The 17,938-nt window shown below is 41.0% G+C and overlaps 1 protein-coding gene across 1 annotated transcript; it reads left to right on the forward strand.

Annotated features, from left to right (window-relative positions):
* The first annotated feature begins 14,001 nt into the window (after nt 1–14,001).
* Nucleotides 14,002–14,925, forward strand: LOC121527169 (olfactory receptor 6N2-like). Its single transcript, XM_041813966.1, has one exon. The coding sequence runs from the start codon at nt 14,002–14,004 to the stop codon at nt 14,923–14,925; it is 924 nt and encodes a 307-aa protein (XP_041669900.1).
* The last annotated feature ends 3,013 nt before the right edge of the window (nt 14,926–17,938 follow it).

Consider the following 17,938-nt stretch of genomic DNA (forward strand, 5'->3'; position numbering starts at 1 on the left):
GATGAAACACTAGACACTGCAAGAAAGGACTGCATTTCATTCAAGGATTTTGATATCTAAGTGAACTTGGACACTTGTTTTAATGGTTACCTGAATAAGAAGAGATGGAATACAGGAGCTAAAGCGAGTAAGAATAAAGAACTTATCCTGCATCTCTCCCATGACCAATTTTATATCCTCTGCTCTGCGAGACTGTTTCAGCTGATCTCAGTCCCTGTGGTCACACTTCCTCATATCTGTGGCTCTACTTAGGTGATAAGTTTTTTTTTTCTTTTTCTTAAGGGCAGCACAGCAGAGATTGTAAGAGCTAAAAGCACATGGATGATCTCTTCCACCTTTGTGAATTAGGATTAAAATGTCCTCTGTAAAAGACTCATTAAGGTTACAGCTGAATATCTAGATTGGGGTGTCAAACTCAATCACAGCACGGGACAGATTTTGAATTTAGGTCTAACCTGAGAGCCTAACAGGGTCAACATTTAACCATAAACTATCATTCACCAGTTAAAAAAAATGGGGAAAACATTTATCATTCAGAATGATAAATGGTTTTCAGATTTAAAAAGCCGAAATTAGAAGTATAACGGCTCAAAATCTGAGATGACAGTCAAGCGTATTAGTTAAAAAGGTCAAAACACAAAATTCAAAGTCAAAATACAGATTTTAAAGGGCAAATATATGAGAAAAAATGTCAAAGTTGGGAGTTTTTAAAATGGAAATATTACATAAAATTTAAAACCATGAGTTTAAAAGGCAAAAACATGACTGAAAATTTTGAATTGTGAGTCTAAAAGGTCAAAATGTGGAATAAAAAGTCAAAGATTGGAATTGAGAAGGACAAAAGGTGAGATCAAATTGGAAACTGAGTTGAAAAAGGTCCAAATATGACTTTAAATTTACTGTGAATTTTAAAGGTTAAATTTAGATGTGAAATGTCAAATTTGTAAATTTAGAAGGTCAAAATATGAAATAAAAAGTCAGACAATAAATTTGATGGTGAGATGCAAAATTGAAAATATGAAATGAAAACATTTTTGTTTCACATTCCTGACTTTTTATCTAAATATTTTTACTCTTTTTCACCTTTCAAAGGTTAAGTTTACCTGTTTATACTGTAGTAAATCTGCAGACCTCATACCAGCGGGCCAATTACAATAGAAATATGATGTGATCTTGCGGGCCGCGTACAACAGTACCATGGGCCAGATTTGGCCCCCAGGCCTTGAGTTTGACACCCCTGATCCAGAGGAAGCAGTTTGCTCCTGCTACTAAAAGAGTAGAGTTAAAGTCTAGATAAAGGACAAACTATTTCCTTCTTCTGGTGGCCTCCCGTCTAGTATCGGACTGTCCAACTTACATGTGCAAGACAAGATCAGATTGGGATTTTTTCAGTAAGGGGAAGTTTTGTCTTTTGCCTTCATCTGCCTCTTAAGTTAGCAGGTGGTGACACGCAGGTATGTGAGGTTCTAAATGTCAACTATTGTTTGTCTGACTTAACCAGACATTATAATACATACTTAAACACCATATGGACAAAGTAATTGGCCACACCTTTTAATTTTGAAATTCAGGTGTGTAAATCAGACCTGAAAAATAAAATCATCACCTAGCCATGCACTCCCAAACATTTGTGATCCTAACAGGTCGCTCTGAAGAGCTCAGAGACTTCAAGTGTGGTACTGGGACAGATGCCACCTTTGCAATAAAAGATCTGGTGAAATTCATCCCTGCTGGATATTCCACAGTCAGCTCTGAATTACATTATTAGAAAGTGGAAGCGTTTAGGAACAACAGCAACTTCCATAGGTGAAGAAGTCTGAACTTCCACTGACATTAATGTAAACACTAAAACTGCTGCAGGAGCTGCATGAATGGGTTTCCATGGCAACAGCAGCATGCAAGCCTCACATCAAGTCAAACAATCATTGTATAGCGCTAATCCATAACCAAAGTTATCTCAAGACACTTTACAAAGAGAGCAGGTGACACAGGTGTGGGCTAGGGTTTGTGGTAATAAAAACTGAAATTCCAGATGAAAATATAGAATCTACTGGGGAGTGTCCTAACCCCAAAACAGCATGCAGAGTGGCTTAAGTTCAACAATAATAATTTATCTTATATGATGCCAGGTTAAAACAGTTACAAGAATTTTAAAACAAAAAGGCTAGAAAAATAAAAAACAGCTAAAAACTGGTAGGGGTCCCTGAATGTCCGGCCCAGTTTCCCATCTGCATTGTACAGTCCAGTAGCCTTCTGATGTTAGTCCTATGGTCCAGCGACCAGCAGCTGTCGGCGGCTTGGTCGAGCCTCCAGCTGGCGGACACAGAAACAAATCTAGGTAAACATCATTGTGCCTGCAACCAGAGACCCTATAAGTTGGTTTAAACAAAAAACTAAGAAGATGAGCCATGAATTCCAAATTAAGAAAAACCCAATAAACTAGATGAATGAACTCAAACAGCTTAAAGAATAACAAAATCATAATAGAGCAAACTAAATTTCTGAGTAGATCAAAACTAAACTAAACTAAACAAAAAAAAAAAAAGCCTGCAATTACAAGTCATAATTCTAAAAGAAATTTTCCTCCTTGAGCTGCCAGGGCTCCTCCTATTTACAACTTACAATCAAAATAAAAGAATGGAGGAGAGACTAAACCGGGGGAGGGGTCAAGCATACATTCACACCTCCTCTTTCCAACGAAGCGTCTGTCTCCCTCCTAGCAGCAGTCTTTGCTGTGATTAAGTGTGCGTGCCTACCTGTCCTTCCCCGCTCCACCAGGTACTTTGGTGGATCCTTACTTCCTGCCGCTTCTTTCAGCACCACAGACCAGGCAATCAAACCATCCGTCGGTTGGCCTTCTTGTCTCGTCTGTTCTCTCTTGTGGCGTCTTCCTCCGCTGCCCTCTTTCTGCGCACCTGCGTTCAACTCCTAAATCACCTGGATGGCCTTAAAAACACTGCAGAGTGCAGCACACCGCTCACCCTGCTACATCACTAGGAGCATGATTAGCCTACCGGTGTGTTGATTAACCCCACAAAAGTCCAGGAAATGCCTCTACACACACATCCAATTGTGCCTGTACACAAACATGCATATGCACACAGTCACCCTGTGACACAGGTCTAGACTTCACTTCTAGACTCTGTTGTGGCCTATTATAACAGATCAGTGCTAGTCCAACAAAACATGACCGAACAAAGAGCCAGGACAAAAGAAAACCTTTGAAAATTTGAATTGTTTCAAAAGGGCGTCAATGCTTACATTATACACTGCCTGGCCAAAAAAAAGTCACCACCTGGATTTAACTAAGCAAATAGGTACAAGCCTCCTATTGGATAATTACTGCATGGGCGATTATCTTTCAGCTGGCAACAAGTTATTTAACCCCAGCTGATGCAATGAGTAACTTCCCATTTCTTAAACAATGGATTTTTTCTTCCCTAATGGCACGGGCATATTCCAAGATGACAATGCCAGGATTCATCTGACTCAAATTGTGAAAGAGTGGTTCAGGGAACATGAGACATCATTTTCACACATGGATTGGCCACCACAGAGTCCAGACCTTAACCCCATTGAGAATCTTTGGGATGTGCTGGAGAAGGTTTTGCGCAGTGGTCAGACTCTCCCATCATCCAAATTAAAATTAATGCAACACTGGATGGAAATAAATCTTGTGACACTGCAGAAGCTTATCGAAACAATGCCACAGCGAATGCGTGCTGTAATCAAAGCTAAAGGCGGTCCAAACGAAATATTTGAGTGTGACCTTTTTTTGGTGGCGACTTTTTTTTTGTCCGGGCAGTGTATTTAACCTCCAATTTCCCAAGGCTGCAGGGAAATTTTGGTAACTAAAATAGAACTTACCTCATTATCTCAGGACAAACAACTTTGGTTAAAGGTTGACAATTAAAGAAAACATTTTTAATCACAATTATTCTCGTTACTTTCATAGTTGGCACACGATAAATCGCAAATTAATCACACCATTTTTATCTGTTCTAAATGTGCCATACAGGAATATTTCTTAAGATTTGAATACTGTTGTTGACTCGAGTAGACCAAAATGCTTTCCTCATGCAAATGTTTGTTCATTGCAACAATCCAAAACAACAACAGATCATGTCCAAAAAGTTGTCTAGATTTAGCTCAAAGACATAACCTGACCCGCCAGATGGATGTGTTTCACACATCCATCTGGGAAACCTTCCATAGACGGTGTTTGGGAAAGGGCAGAGCCTTTGAAAAAAACTCGGAGGGTGATTGGATAAATGTCTTGTCTGTCACATCTTTATGGGCCAATCAGAGCAACAAAACATGTGACCATTAGACTCTTGCCGAATTCGAGCAGATCTGTTCAGATGGGAGCTTTGCAAGATGGATTTGCCAGTGAGAAATATGGAAACAGGTGAATCTATCTGCTTTGCAATGTTGATACTACAAAGATACTGAATGCTCCAAATATATGCTGAGAGCACAACATGGTAAAGTTAAGCCCAACAAGCCACAAAAGATGGAGATACTGACCTTAATGAAACATTATTGAATAACACCGCAATGTAGTGTCTAACTTCAGACTTCTAGTTAACTCCTCTGTTCTCAGCAGTAACTCAGAACAACAAATCTCATCATCACACATGGATATAAAGGACATAGTCACTTTAGTTTAAATCACTTAAAGATCATCTGTGTAAAAGAGACTGCTGCTTTGACTACTGCAAAGGAAGCGTGCCCATGAAGTTTTTATCTTTCTCGATGGAGGTTTTCTGGAGAACAGGGCGCTTGGAGGACACGGAGCAGCACAACCCCTACAGCTGGGTGGGGATGAGGTAGAGACGGCATTGTGCGAGAAGGCAGAAGCTGGGCAAACAAGCCGGGGGCTGAAGGCCAGGCTAAGAGCAGCCCCACACAAACTTGTTGTACCAAGCGGCTGTTTTACCGGTGTCTTACAGCTCCCTCACTAGCAGGATGAACGACGTGGGGCTGCGGATTTCTAACCACCACTTGGACGACTGTGGTTGCTGCTGCAGAGGAGACTGCCAAACGAAATTTGGGGATGGTGGCGGGGGGGTAAACGGACCTTCAGGAGACGTGATTGGACCAGATAACTGGCATTTTAAAGGAAACAACTAATGCACCGCTACTCCTGCTTTATTGGGCCTGTACATGGTGAAAATAAATAAATAAATGAATAAATTATACTGGCTGCAGAGTGTGTCGGGCCACCGGGGAAATGCCCAGTATTCCAGATCGCCGGTCTATCTCTGATTGCAGAGTTATCCGAGCATCTCCGTTATAAACAATCCAGCATGGCCTGCCTTTGGCTAGGGGGGCGGCTCTCTGCAGTGGCAGTTTGGTTTGCCAGCAAGTGGTAAGGTGTAAATAGTAAGGGCAAATAACATCAGTCTTATCTAGCATGATCTGAAAGCTGAACCTGTCATTCAACAGTCACCGTACTTTATCCATTTCTGTTTGCTGGCACTGCATCATGATGGCGCCGCTTCCTGACCTAGCAAACTACGGGATGGGTCGAGGGTCACACAGAACACATGTGTTAATCTTGTAACCCAAAAACAGTGGCATTAAAAGTAATTTTAGTTAACACATTAGTAACACATTAACTTTGACAGCGCTAAACTACACCTAAGTTTGTATTCATTTAGTTCCTGTTTATCTGTGTGATTTCCTTCACCTGTAGCAGCAGACTGCTAAGCTGGAGTAAGGCTGCTCCTGATTGGTTCATTGTCCTCCTGCTTTGTTGTCTACTCAAAGTCAAACAGTAGTTATCTTCATGTTTACAAGTTTGAGGGACACACCAGTCACGTTTATTTGCTGTTTTAAGCTTCATTGATTCCACGTGCTGACCAGAACTCCCAGTTTATCTGGAGCTGTTTGTCCACTTCATGTGCTTTATTTCCTTTATACATCAGTTTAAATTAACACTTCATGGCAGAGAAACTTAGGAAACATTTCTAAGAATTCTCAGTCAACTATTGATGTTGGACATGTTATTATATGCTATCCTTTCCTGTACTGAAGTGTATTTCTAAGTGCTGAATATGTTAAAGTGTTTAAGATAAATGTCTGTGATGCAGATGTTGTAAAATCACTGAGTAATCATGTTCAATAATCCTGATCTAAAATCAATGAAAAATAATGATGATTATGATTTTTCCATCATTGATCAGCCCTGCTGTATATTCTATGATTCATAAACACACTACTGTTCACGCCATGGTTTTATATTTTTCATTAACATTTGTAGAAGCCATTTTAATAATGGTCCGTTTCACTGAAGGATTCTGATTTTGGTTTATGTTGGTAAAACATTAAAGTCAGATCATTTGAAGTCAGAAAATAATTGATGCTAAATAATGAATTGAAAGAAGAGACTTGTTTTGTGTAACAGTCAGAAATAAGCTCTCAGTTGAATTTCTCCTAAATAGATGTGGCTCTCATATTGATGTGATTCTGTCTCCACCTGGTGGTTTACTCACACAACTGCAGCCACCGTCCAGACCTCAGCAAAGGAAATTCCTCCTGAGCTGAAGGTGGCTGAGTGTGTCTAACGCTGCAATCTTAATGCTTTAAAACGGCCAAAGATTTATGTAGCAGTAAAAACTCGTTTTAATATTTATCCCCCCAACTAACGCTTAAAGTCACACACCTGGGCAGGTGAGTGTGATGTAGATGTAAGAAGTCTCTATGAAGTCAGTGAGTTAGCTGTGGGCCAAAGATAAATACACGTAGATGCTGAGTGTTTAATGGAGATCCCCAGGTTGCCATGTGCCTTTTGGTAGCAGGTCCAAAGTAGACAAAGAGAAATAATCTACCGCACACTAAGAGACTTTAATTAAACTTAGCGAACAAAGCGTTTCCCATGTAGCTTCTTCAGGTTTGCCCAGTATAATCAAACGGGCGTACACAGGTGTGCTTGATACACATGGTCATGTGACCAATAATCAACCAAATCACTCAGCATAACAACAACCAGAGAATATATAATACAACAGAGTTACAAGAATAAAGAAACAAAATAGGAGCTGTACAAATATCAAAGGTGAAAATCCATAACAAGGGATGGAAGACCTAATTGATCCAAGTTACAAAAATATGTAATATATGAGGTTATATTAACTCTTAGGATCAATGACCTCCTCGACCTGGGTTGCTGAAAGAAGTTTATTAATAAATAATTAGAATTAAAATGAAGCAGCTGTCCCTCTCACTGATTAGGGTGGGGAAATTACTGAAGGTTAGGAAACCTGTTTTATCTCTCCCTGTGGGTCTGTATCACCTGTAGGGAAGAAAAGACAAATCATCAGGATCTACATCTCATAAAAAACAGCTTAAATCTTTTGCTCCATTGAGGCCATATGGTTCAATAGTATTCAGTTCATAGATCCAAAAAGCCCCCCTTCTTAAGAGTTGGTTCATCAAATTGCCACCTCTAGGTTTGGGTATAATTCTTTCAATACCAATAAATTTCAGGGTCGAGGCTGACCTGTGATTTTTCTCCTTGTAATGCCTTGCAATGGCACAATCCATGTTACCATTTCTGATGGCAGCCTTATGTTCTGCAATTCTCCATTTGAGATTACGTTTAGTTTGGCCTACATACTACATCATACCACTAGGACATTTCAAAGTGTAGATATCATGGGTGGAGAGGCAGTTAATAAATTGTTTTCTGTCACATTTCTTTCCTGGGAGAGGATGGAAAAAAGCTTGAGTATTGAGTGTGTTAGAACAGTGTGTACATTAGCCACATTTATAGTTACCGTACACCTGTTCAGAAAGCCAACTGGTTTGTGTAGGTTCTTTATACATAGAGGTGACAACGATACCTCTAAGATTTCTCCCTCTCTTAAAGCAGAAACGAGGCTTAGAGGATGCTGTGTGGATTAGGCTGGGGTCAACCCAAAACACACTGCCAAAACAACAAAGGAGTTCATCAGGCCAAAGAGGCTCTATCTAAATCCACATACAGGAATGGCATCAGAGACAGAACAGTATCCTAAAGAATGCATAAACCACACAGCTTCCACATGTTTCCAGTGCCTTTTATTTGGGATGGTGTGTTAAAAATGAAGAACCCATATCTATGCTGGACTTTGGTTTGGTAGGTACTGGATGTGTTGGTATCGGTACCATCTCAGGACTGGGTTTTGTTACTCATCCATTGACATGATCTGAAATCTGAATGTGACTCTCGACTTTGTTGGTGTTTTATCAGTCGTTTCATTTTCGTTAAATATTAAAAGCAGTCCTGCATGCTAACATCAGTCACTCCTCTTAAACAGAGACAAGCTCCTTGGTTCAGTTCAGAAACACAGCTTCTGTGCATGAACTTTGGCAGCATAATAACTACATGAAGGCGCTGCGACCGGCTGGAGTTTGTATTACTCTACTTTAATCAAAGAGACTAAAAAGAATCCCAGAATCCTTTTCAGCACTGTAGCCCAGGTGACAGACAGTTACAGCTTTTTTAAGTTATAAAATTATTAAAATTAGAGACAAATTTGACCCGGATGTTGATTCATCCTGAATTTCTGGTACAGCAAAGTCAGCTCTAGAACCTGATAGCCACATGGAACATTTCTACCAAATTAATCTTCAAAAACTCAGATCAATAATCTCTTCATCTAAACCGTCAGCCTGCCTGTTAGATCCGATCCCAACCTATTAGCTAAGTCTGTTTCTCCTCTAGTTAGCAGGTCTACCCTGAACATGATAGATACGTCATTAATGACAGAATATGTGTTGCAGTCTTTGAAGTAGGTGTGATTAAACCTAAACTTAGAAAGCAAGCACTTGATTCAGCCTCCTTAGCTAACTATAGACCCATATCTGATCTCCCTTTGATTCCTAAGATCATCAAGGAAGTAGTGGCCAATCAGCTCAGTGACTTTCTTCTAAATAACAGACTATTTGATCAGGATTTAGAGCCACCATAGCTCTGAAACTGCTTCAGTTAAAGTGACTAATGATTTCCTGCTAGCTTCTGACGGAGCTCTTCTCTGTCTGTGTTTTATTCAAGCACAGTGCTGCTTTTTCATTCCACTGACCATCAGATCCTGTTACAGAGAATCACAGCAGTAGCATTAACATGGTTTAAATCCTCTCTCTCAGACCGATCTCGGTTTGTCCATGTTAATGATCAGTCTTCTACTCACACCAAAGTTAGCTCTGGAGTTCCTCAGCGCTCTCTGCCTCTCTCTCTTTGCTTCCTTTTGGTGATATTATGAGGAACCATGCCAGAGATTTAACTGTTATGCTGATGACATCCACCTGTATGTATCCATGAAGCCTGATGACAAAACTCACTTATTTGCACTAGAAGCATGCCATAAAGACATTAAGACCCGGATTGTCACAAAGTAGAAATATGGTTTTATTATTTGTTTATAGAATTTTTGCATTCATTTATACTTGGAATTTTTATACAGATATTTATTCTATTGTGATTCTGATTGTTTTAATTGCCTTGCTTTGGTTGCATGCTTTTAGAACCATTCTGCATTGTTGAGACTGATTTTAGATGAACTGCACCTGTAAAATGACAGATCAGTGCACCAATGTGGTGCAGCAGCCGAGCTGCTGCTGCCCATCGGTGGCTGAAGGGAGGGCCTACAACAGCAGAATGAGGAAGTAAAGGACACGGCAAAGAGGAGGAAGAGACACTGGAGGCAGGAAGAGGAGTGGATTGTGAAAGTTCGGGGACACACGACCATCTCGAGGATGAAAGAAAGGAGCCACCATGGAGCAGATGTGCACGGATGCCAGCCAGCCAGAGTGTGGAAAATCCAAAGTGTTACGGCGCGGAATACACACAGTGGCAAGTTGAGGAGTGAGGAGCTCTGCTGGTGGTGTGACAGCTGTGGGAGCATTTGGGATAGCAGACGAGAAGTGGACAGCGGGTGTGTTGCACCAGAATTCTTTTTTTTTTAAGATTTATTTTTGGGCCTTGTCATGCCTTTATTTGATAGAGCAAGGACAGTGGATAGACTCTGAAACAGGGAAAAGAGTGGGAAGAGACATGCAGTGAAGGGCCAAAGGCTGGATTCGAACCCATGCTGTCCGCGTACATCGCAAGTGCCTTTAACCACTTGACCATCTGCACTCCCTGCACGATTTATGTCTGTCCTTTTGATAACTGTTTTCAAACTTGTCCTAACCTGATTTTAAAAGACCAGAGAGTTTGATTCATTTTATCACAGGATGAGCAGAAATGTCCAACTCCTTCACTCAGACCAGACTGAGGTTATTGTGCTTGGGCCAAAACTCCTCTGAGAGGCTTTTTCTAAGAATGTTTCAGCCTTAAACGGCATTAGCCTGACATCCAGCTTCCTGGACATCTCCTCCACCCGTCCCGTCACTGTTCCTGCACATCTCCTCCACTCGTCCCATCATGTCCGCCACTCGTCCCATCACTGTCCCTGCATGTCTCCTTCACTCCTCCCATCACTGTCCCTGCATGTCTCCTCCACTCGTCCCATCACTGTCCCTGCACATCTCCTCCACTCATCCCATTGCTGTGCCCCCACATCTCCTCCACTTGTCCCATCGCTGTGCCCCCACGTCTCCTCCACTCATCCCATCACGGTCCCTGCATGTCTCCTCCACTCGTCCCATCACTGTCCCTGTATGTATCCTCCACTCATCCCATCACTGTCCCTGCACGTCTCCTCCATTCGTCCCATCGCTGTCCCTGCACGTTTCCTCCACTTTTCCCATCACTGTCCCTGCATGTGTCTTCCACTCGTCCCATCACTGTTCCTGCACATCTCCTCCACTCGTCCCATCACGTTCACTGCACGTTGCCTCCATTGGACCCATCACTGTCCCTGCACGTCTCCTCCACTCGTCTCATCACTGTCCCTGCACGTCTCCTCCACTCGTCCCATCACTGTCCCTGCATGTCTCCTCCACTCGTCCCATCGCTGTGCCCCCACGTCTCCTCCACTCATCCCATCACGGTCCCTGCACGTCTCCTCCACTCGTCCCATCACTGTCCCTGCCTGTCTCCTCCACTCATCCCATCACGTCTCCTCCACTCATCCCATCACGGTCCCTGCACGTCTCCTCCACTCGTCCCATCACTGTCCCTGCCTGTCTCCTCCACTCATCCCATCACGGTCCCTGCACGTCTCCTCCACTCATCCCATCACGTGTCCTCCACTCGTCCCATCACGTTCCCTGCACGTCACTTCGATTTGACCCATCACTGTCCCTGCACATCTCCTCCACTCATCCCATCACTGTCCCCGCACGTGTCCTCCTCTTGTCCCATCACTCATTTTATCTAAAAAATTTACTGTTTTCTGGACTTGCAACTCTAAAATGTCACATTTCTCCATTAAAGCCAAGAAAGACAGACCTCCTGCTTAAACTGTTGATTCCTGATACTAAACAACAGTGGATGGAAACATACATGGACTGATCTAACTAATTTTGTGAGAATGTGTTTCATCTTGAGATACATGTAGGTGGAAACTCCACTTTAGTAGAAAGTTTCATCATGTTTCACCTACTAATGTGCACATAAAACCAGATTTACAGATAAAAGTTAGCATTTTAACTTTGTAAGTCCTGGACAAAGTTCTGACTCTCCTGCAGGATTCAATGAATAACCCCTAGGAGATGGAGCTAATTAAGATGTTTGTGAAGCAGGCTACCATCTCCATGGTGTCCAAGAGTCCACACAGACGTCTCCAGGGTCTGGTCTGGTGTAGAGCCACAGATAGAAAACACTGATGAAGAGAGGATCTCCTCTGAGGCTCATTACTGTCAAAGTTACTATAAACAAGATGAAAGAACATGTCAGTGCCAGGACAAAACTACAACAATGACATTTGTTTGAGTTATTGTTTCATAAAGTTACCACTGACCTTTCTCTGACCGATAGATAGATAGATAGATAGATAGATAGATAGATAGATAGATAGATAGATAGATAGATAGATAGATAGATAGATAGATAGATAGTGTCATGGATGAAAGTATTGGTTTACACGTGTTTATTTCCTTTATGTTCATTGCAACAATACAAAAAAAAACAGAAGAAAAAAGACAAAATTGACACAATTTTACACAAAACAAAAAATGGGCCAGACAAAATGATTGTCACCCTTTTAAAACTGTGGGTAAATCATTTTATTTCCAGCATGCGATGCTCATTTAAACTCACCTGTGGCAGTAACAGGTGCTGGCAATCTAGAAATCACACCTGAAGCCAGTTAGAATGTCTAAAAGTTGACTCAACCTATGTGTTGTGTGCCTGTGTGTGTCACACCAAGCATGGAGAAGAAAAAGAAGAGCCCAGAATCGTCTGAGATCTTGAAATTCCTTTGTCCACTGTGCGTAATATAATCAAGAAGTTTATAACCCATGGAACTGTGGCTAATCTCCCTGGATGTGGATGAAAGAAAAAAATTGACAAAAGAATGCAACGCAGGATAGTTGGAATGGTGGATAAACATCCTCAGTCAACTTCCACACAAATTCAGGCTGTCCTGCAGACTCAGGGTGCAAAAGAGTCAGCTGGGACCGTACGTGGTCATCTGAATGAGATGAAGCGCTATGGCAGGAGAACCAGGAGAACCCCACTGCTGACAAAGAGACATAAAAAAGCCAGACTGGAGTTTGCAAAAATGTACCTGAGTATGCCTCAGTCCTTCTGGGAGAACATTTTGTGGAAATCTTGAACATCTCTGGTCATATTTCCCAGGTCAGCCTAACCATGTGATCCAAACCCGAACTGAATCAGGACCTCTGTTAACTATTCCACCTCTAAATTTTCACTCTGATTGTACCTAAAGGGTCTAGAGTTCATGAAATAGCTACAGAGCATAACCTGTCATGAAGAAAATGACCCTGTTTAGTAAGGGTGTGAATCTCTCCTTCTCAAGATGATTTTAATCAAATCTCGATTCACAGGCTACGATTCGATTCACTGACGATTCATTATAACACAGAACGATTTGGTCTGATCTGATTGGGTTCGGTCAGATTCAATCCAGTACAAACTGATTATAGAATCAAAATAACTTTTTTCTTTAACAAAAAATAACAAAAAAGGGGAAACAAGATAATTTCATAATATTCTAAATGGACTTGATCTTCTTTATAAAAATGATGAAATGTTAGGTCTCCTGTGCAAACATTCTGAAACACATCCAGCTACCTAGCGAGCACCTACTGTGAATGGAAGGTGCTCTCATTTCAAGGTAAAAGGTCACCACGGGTCGTGCAAGATTACAGGCGCTGAGCCAGAGTATGGCGAACAGGCTATGAAAACAAGCAGCCGAGCCTCAGTGAACTGATCTCTAACGTTAAAACCAGTCCAAAGACTGGTTCATGCCTCATTTGTACAGATCTAGAGCTCTGTGTCCCGATGCACTCTGACCTTTGATGTTACGAAAGGTTAACTGGTCCATATCGGACAATCTTTACACCTCTACTCTTTAGGTTTGGGCCTAATAAGGTCCTCAAATCATCAAGAAAAATAACTAACCGTTATTCCAGTACTGGGGAGAGTAATTTCCTCATTTTTCTGGGGCTTGGTGGTGCAATGTCATGAACTCAGCTAGGGCGCCAAAATGGCAGGACACGGCCCTGCTGTGATGAGTCTGACACTGTGGCGGTCCCTGGACATAAGGTCATCAGGGAACAGAGCTGAGTTTTTGTGGAAGACACCCCGTGTCATTAAAGAGGGTTAAAGAAGACGAGACTCTTCAGATCAGTGAGGAGAGATCTGTGATGAGAGGCAGACCAGAGAGCAGACCACCTTAAACATTCAGACTTTATTCACTTTGACGTTAAGATTCTGACTTTGGCATTCAGCTGACTTTAGAGGATTTAAGGTGGAAGGGATTTACTTTTTTACTGCTGATATTATTTATACTGACAACAGAAAAAACTGAGTTTCCAGTTCCTTACATTCACATCAGTCCTTATTTGAACATCAGGGTGATGACTGATCCCAAAGGTGGTAGAAGGATGATGGGAAATTCCACTCAGATTTCTTTCTTCACATTCACTGCTTACATCCACAGTGGACAGCTGAAATCTGTGTATTTTATCACTGTTCTGCTCCTCTATCTGTTCATAGTTCTTTCTAATGTTCTGCTTGTTGTGGTCATCGTTTTAAACAGAAGCTTACATGAACCCATGTACATGCTTCTGTGCAGCCTGTTTTTTAATGAGCTGTATGGTAGTACAGGGCTGTTTTTCTTTCTCATGGTTCAGATTCTCTCAGACATTCACACCATTTCTCCTTCCCTCTGTTACCTGCAGGTCTTCTGTTTGTACTCTTATGGAGGTGTGGAGTTCTGGATACTGACCGCCATGTCTTACGACCGATACCTCTCTATCTGCTTTCCTCTGCAGTATAACACACGAATGACCACTAACAGAGTCTTGTCTCTCATTGCAGTGAGCTGGCTGATTCCTTTTCTGATAGACTGTGTTTTAATCTCACTGGCTGTAACTTCAGAGTTGTGTGACACTGATATCAACAGACTATACTGTGATTTTTACTCCATTTTTAAACTGGCATGCCATGGCACAGCAGCCAGCCATTTCACTCAATTAATTTCCTCCATAGTCCTAATCTTATGTTGTGTAACTCCAGTCCTGTATTCTTACACCAGGATCTTCAAAGTTTGTTGTCGTGGCTCCAAACAGACCAGACAGAAAGCCTTCAGCACCTGCATGCCTCATCTTGCTTCTCTTTTCAACTTTATTTTTGGAATTTATTTGGAAGGAGTGCAGGCTAAGTTTGATGTTGACGGTGTGCCCCAAACGCTGCGAGTCTTTACATCACTGTACTTCCTCATCTGCCAGCCTCTGGTCAACCCTCTGATATACGGACTCAAACTGCCCAAAATCCGTATCAAATGCAAGACTCTCATTTTTGGTTGAAGGTGTGATTTTAGGCTTAAAGATTTGATGAATCTGACCTGTTATTAAACCCATGCTGCTTTGTTATTGTATCTAAATGTTCTTTCTTGTTAAATCCAGTGTTTCCCACATGTTATACTTGGGCAGGTTGCCCAGGCAAACTAGTAAACCAAAGTAAACTGACAGGACATTTTGGTATTTTCCTACTTTAACAGTCTTGAGAAAGCCATTTTCCACCGTATACAGCCTAAACCAGTATTTAAGCCTGCTTTGCTCTGAGAAAGATTGCTCTGCAAAGTAGATGAGGATCTGTGAACACGTATTAGGTTAATTTCTCCAGAATGGGCCTGAGATCCAGGGAGAGATTGCACCAAAAATATGAAATTCACACAAATTTCTGAGCATAATCAGTACCCAGTGTGACTCCTGTCTGGGTCTCAGATGTATGTTACTTAAGAGAAAAGCTGAATGACACTGAAACACTGTCCGTTTCTCTTTCATGATGCAGGGAAAATTCTGCATACATTTAAAAACCAACAAGGATTTTTTTTTTTTTTTTTTTTTTTTTTTTTGTCAAAAAACCAGACATTTCAAAAGAACTGATCTCAGGTCTCAACAGAAGTTTGGATCATTCCTGCAGCAGCTCACTCATGGGTAAGAATGACTGCTGACAACAGAGTGTTTCTCTCATAGGTGACAGCAGTGAGCAGCTATGTGGGCCACCCAGGTGTGGTTACCTAGGTAACAGCCATCATTTCACTCATCCATTACCGCCCCACTACCTGTGTGCATCTGACACTCTGCATCCTGAAACGACATGAATGAGGCTCGTCCACAAGTAGTGGTGGACTGCAGGATTTAATATTGATCTGATACTGGTAAATGCAGAGCCAGTCTTGCCAGTAGAGACACTTTTCATTTATAAAAGATGCAGCATACATTTTTCTAATATTAATATGAATAAAATAAAACAAAACAAAACAAACAAACAAACAAAAAAAAAAAAAAAACAACCCAGACTTATTCATACATCAGCTATTTATCAGTCATCTGCAGGTAGACTGATTTTAACAGCAGGACTTTAATCAAATCTATGTTTCTATTATTATTTATTTTTTTAGTAATATTGAACTTGTTATATTCGACACTGAACAGTTTAGGCTGTCAAGTCCTGGCTGTGTAGTACATTGACAACAATTCCCATGTTCTTCATATGTCTGGGCTATGGGGTAGGCTAGTGAGATGGATCAAAGATATCTTCAATTTGCTTCACAGCCAGCAGTACCATACAAGCCTTTCCTCAAACCATAGGAATAAAAAAAGTACAGACACATAAGAAACATTAAGACACATAGGAATAGGGATGGGTACCTTTCACATTTGAACCAGTACGGTACCAATTTCCAGTATCTGTGAACTGGTACCGATACCCAACAGTACCCATTTTCGGTACCTTTGTGTGTGAATAACATGCAATAATAAATGTTAAATAACCTTAAAACTTGTGAATTTTAGTTATTTATTTCTCAGTATAAAAACACTATCAAATATATCAAAAAACATCAGATTCAGATTCAGACAACTTTATTTATCCCAAAGGGCAATTCAGTTTTTGCAGTCTACCCAGACCATACATACAATTACAAACAGCAAACAGAGACAATAATAAATAAAAGTCAGTATATGACAGAGATGCTCTTCAAACATCGTTTGTAATGTGACATCACAAGTGTTTTAAAAAAAATTACTCCAACATGAAAACCTAAACTACTATAACTACCCAGTGGTTTTTCTTTATATTGCACAAATTAAAACCCAGCCCCACTACCTCCTATGCCTCTAATTTCCCCTCTTTGAAAAACTTGCGTTTGGGTTCATGGAGGATTTAAAACAAATAAACAATAGAGTATGGAGTCAAAATAACAAAATGAATGAATAAAGGTATAAAATTTTACAAATGAAAGTAAACAAACTACCCCCTCGACCATGAACTACATGTACTGCACATCTTCTTTCTACGTGCAGTTCTTTTTCCAACAAAACTAAGCTGTCATCTTTCTCTGTTAAGAGCAGAGTCTGCTCCTCACTCATCAACCAATCATGTAGCCGTCCACGCAGAAGCATAACCGGGACATAATATGTAAAACATCACACACCTGAAATGTGCACCCTGAGTCTGTTACATTCTATCTGTATTTACTCCAACAAAAAAAAAAAAGAAAGTGGCAAATTGTTTCATTCTGCAATGAAAATAAGCAGTGAGGACTGTGTCATTCCTCCAGAATCACTCTGAATCCATCCCGACAGAGCGCTTCATGCAGCACCAGCTGTGCCAAGTTAGAGGGATGGAGAGCAACTTTTAGGTCACACATACTTCCACAAACTTAATCAACAAAGGAGAAAAGACAGTAGGATTCTTTCTAAAATCCACAGCCATTTCTTTTGTTTTAAAAACGTTAATCTTTAAAAAGGAATTCTCACACCCTTCAATAAAATCAGTTAAAATGGGGCCATGGTCCGGATCATATTTGAGAGAAGCGACACGATCAGAGTCATCTGCAAATGTGATTATGTGCTGCTTCTCATACTGACTCCCACATTCGTTCCTATATAAAAAAGTAAAAGCAGTTAAAGAACATATCCTTGTGATAAGCCAGAAGAAGAATTGCTAGAATCCGATAAAACACCATTAACCCTCACACGTTCAGTCCTTCCAGTTAAAAAGTCCATCAGCCAGCTTCTCGGCCAAAGATCAATGTTGTGGATGCTACGTAATTTTTCTGCTAAAATGTGGGGCTGAAAACTGTTAAAAGCTGAAGAGAAATCAATAAAAAGAAATTGTCTTCACTCCCTCGAGGTGAGTTAAAATCATATTAAGAAGTGAAGTGTGGCAAGAGCTTCATAAACATCCCTGCCAGGTCTGTATGCAAAGTGTAGAGGATCAAGTTCAGCATTTACAATGTTAGAGAGCACATCATAACAATCCATCCAAAAGACTTCACTGCTAAAGAAGTGAGTGCTACAGGCCTGTAAT

Source organism: Cheilinus undulatus, linkage group 2 (genome assembly GCF_018320785.1).
Source record: "Cheilinus undulatus linkage group 2, ASM1832078v1, whole genome shotgun sequence".
NCBI lineage: Eukaryota > Metazoa > Chordata > Actinopteri > Labriformes > Labridae > Cheilinus > Cheilinus undulatus.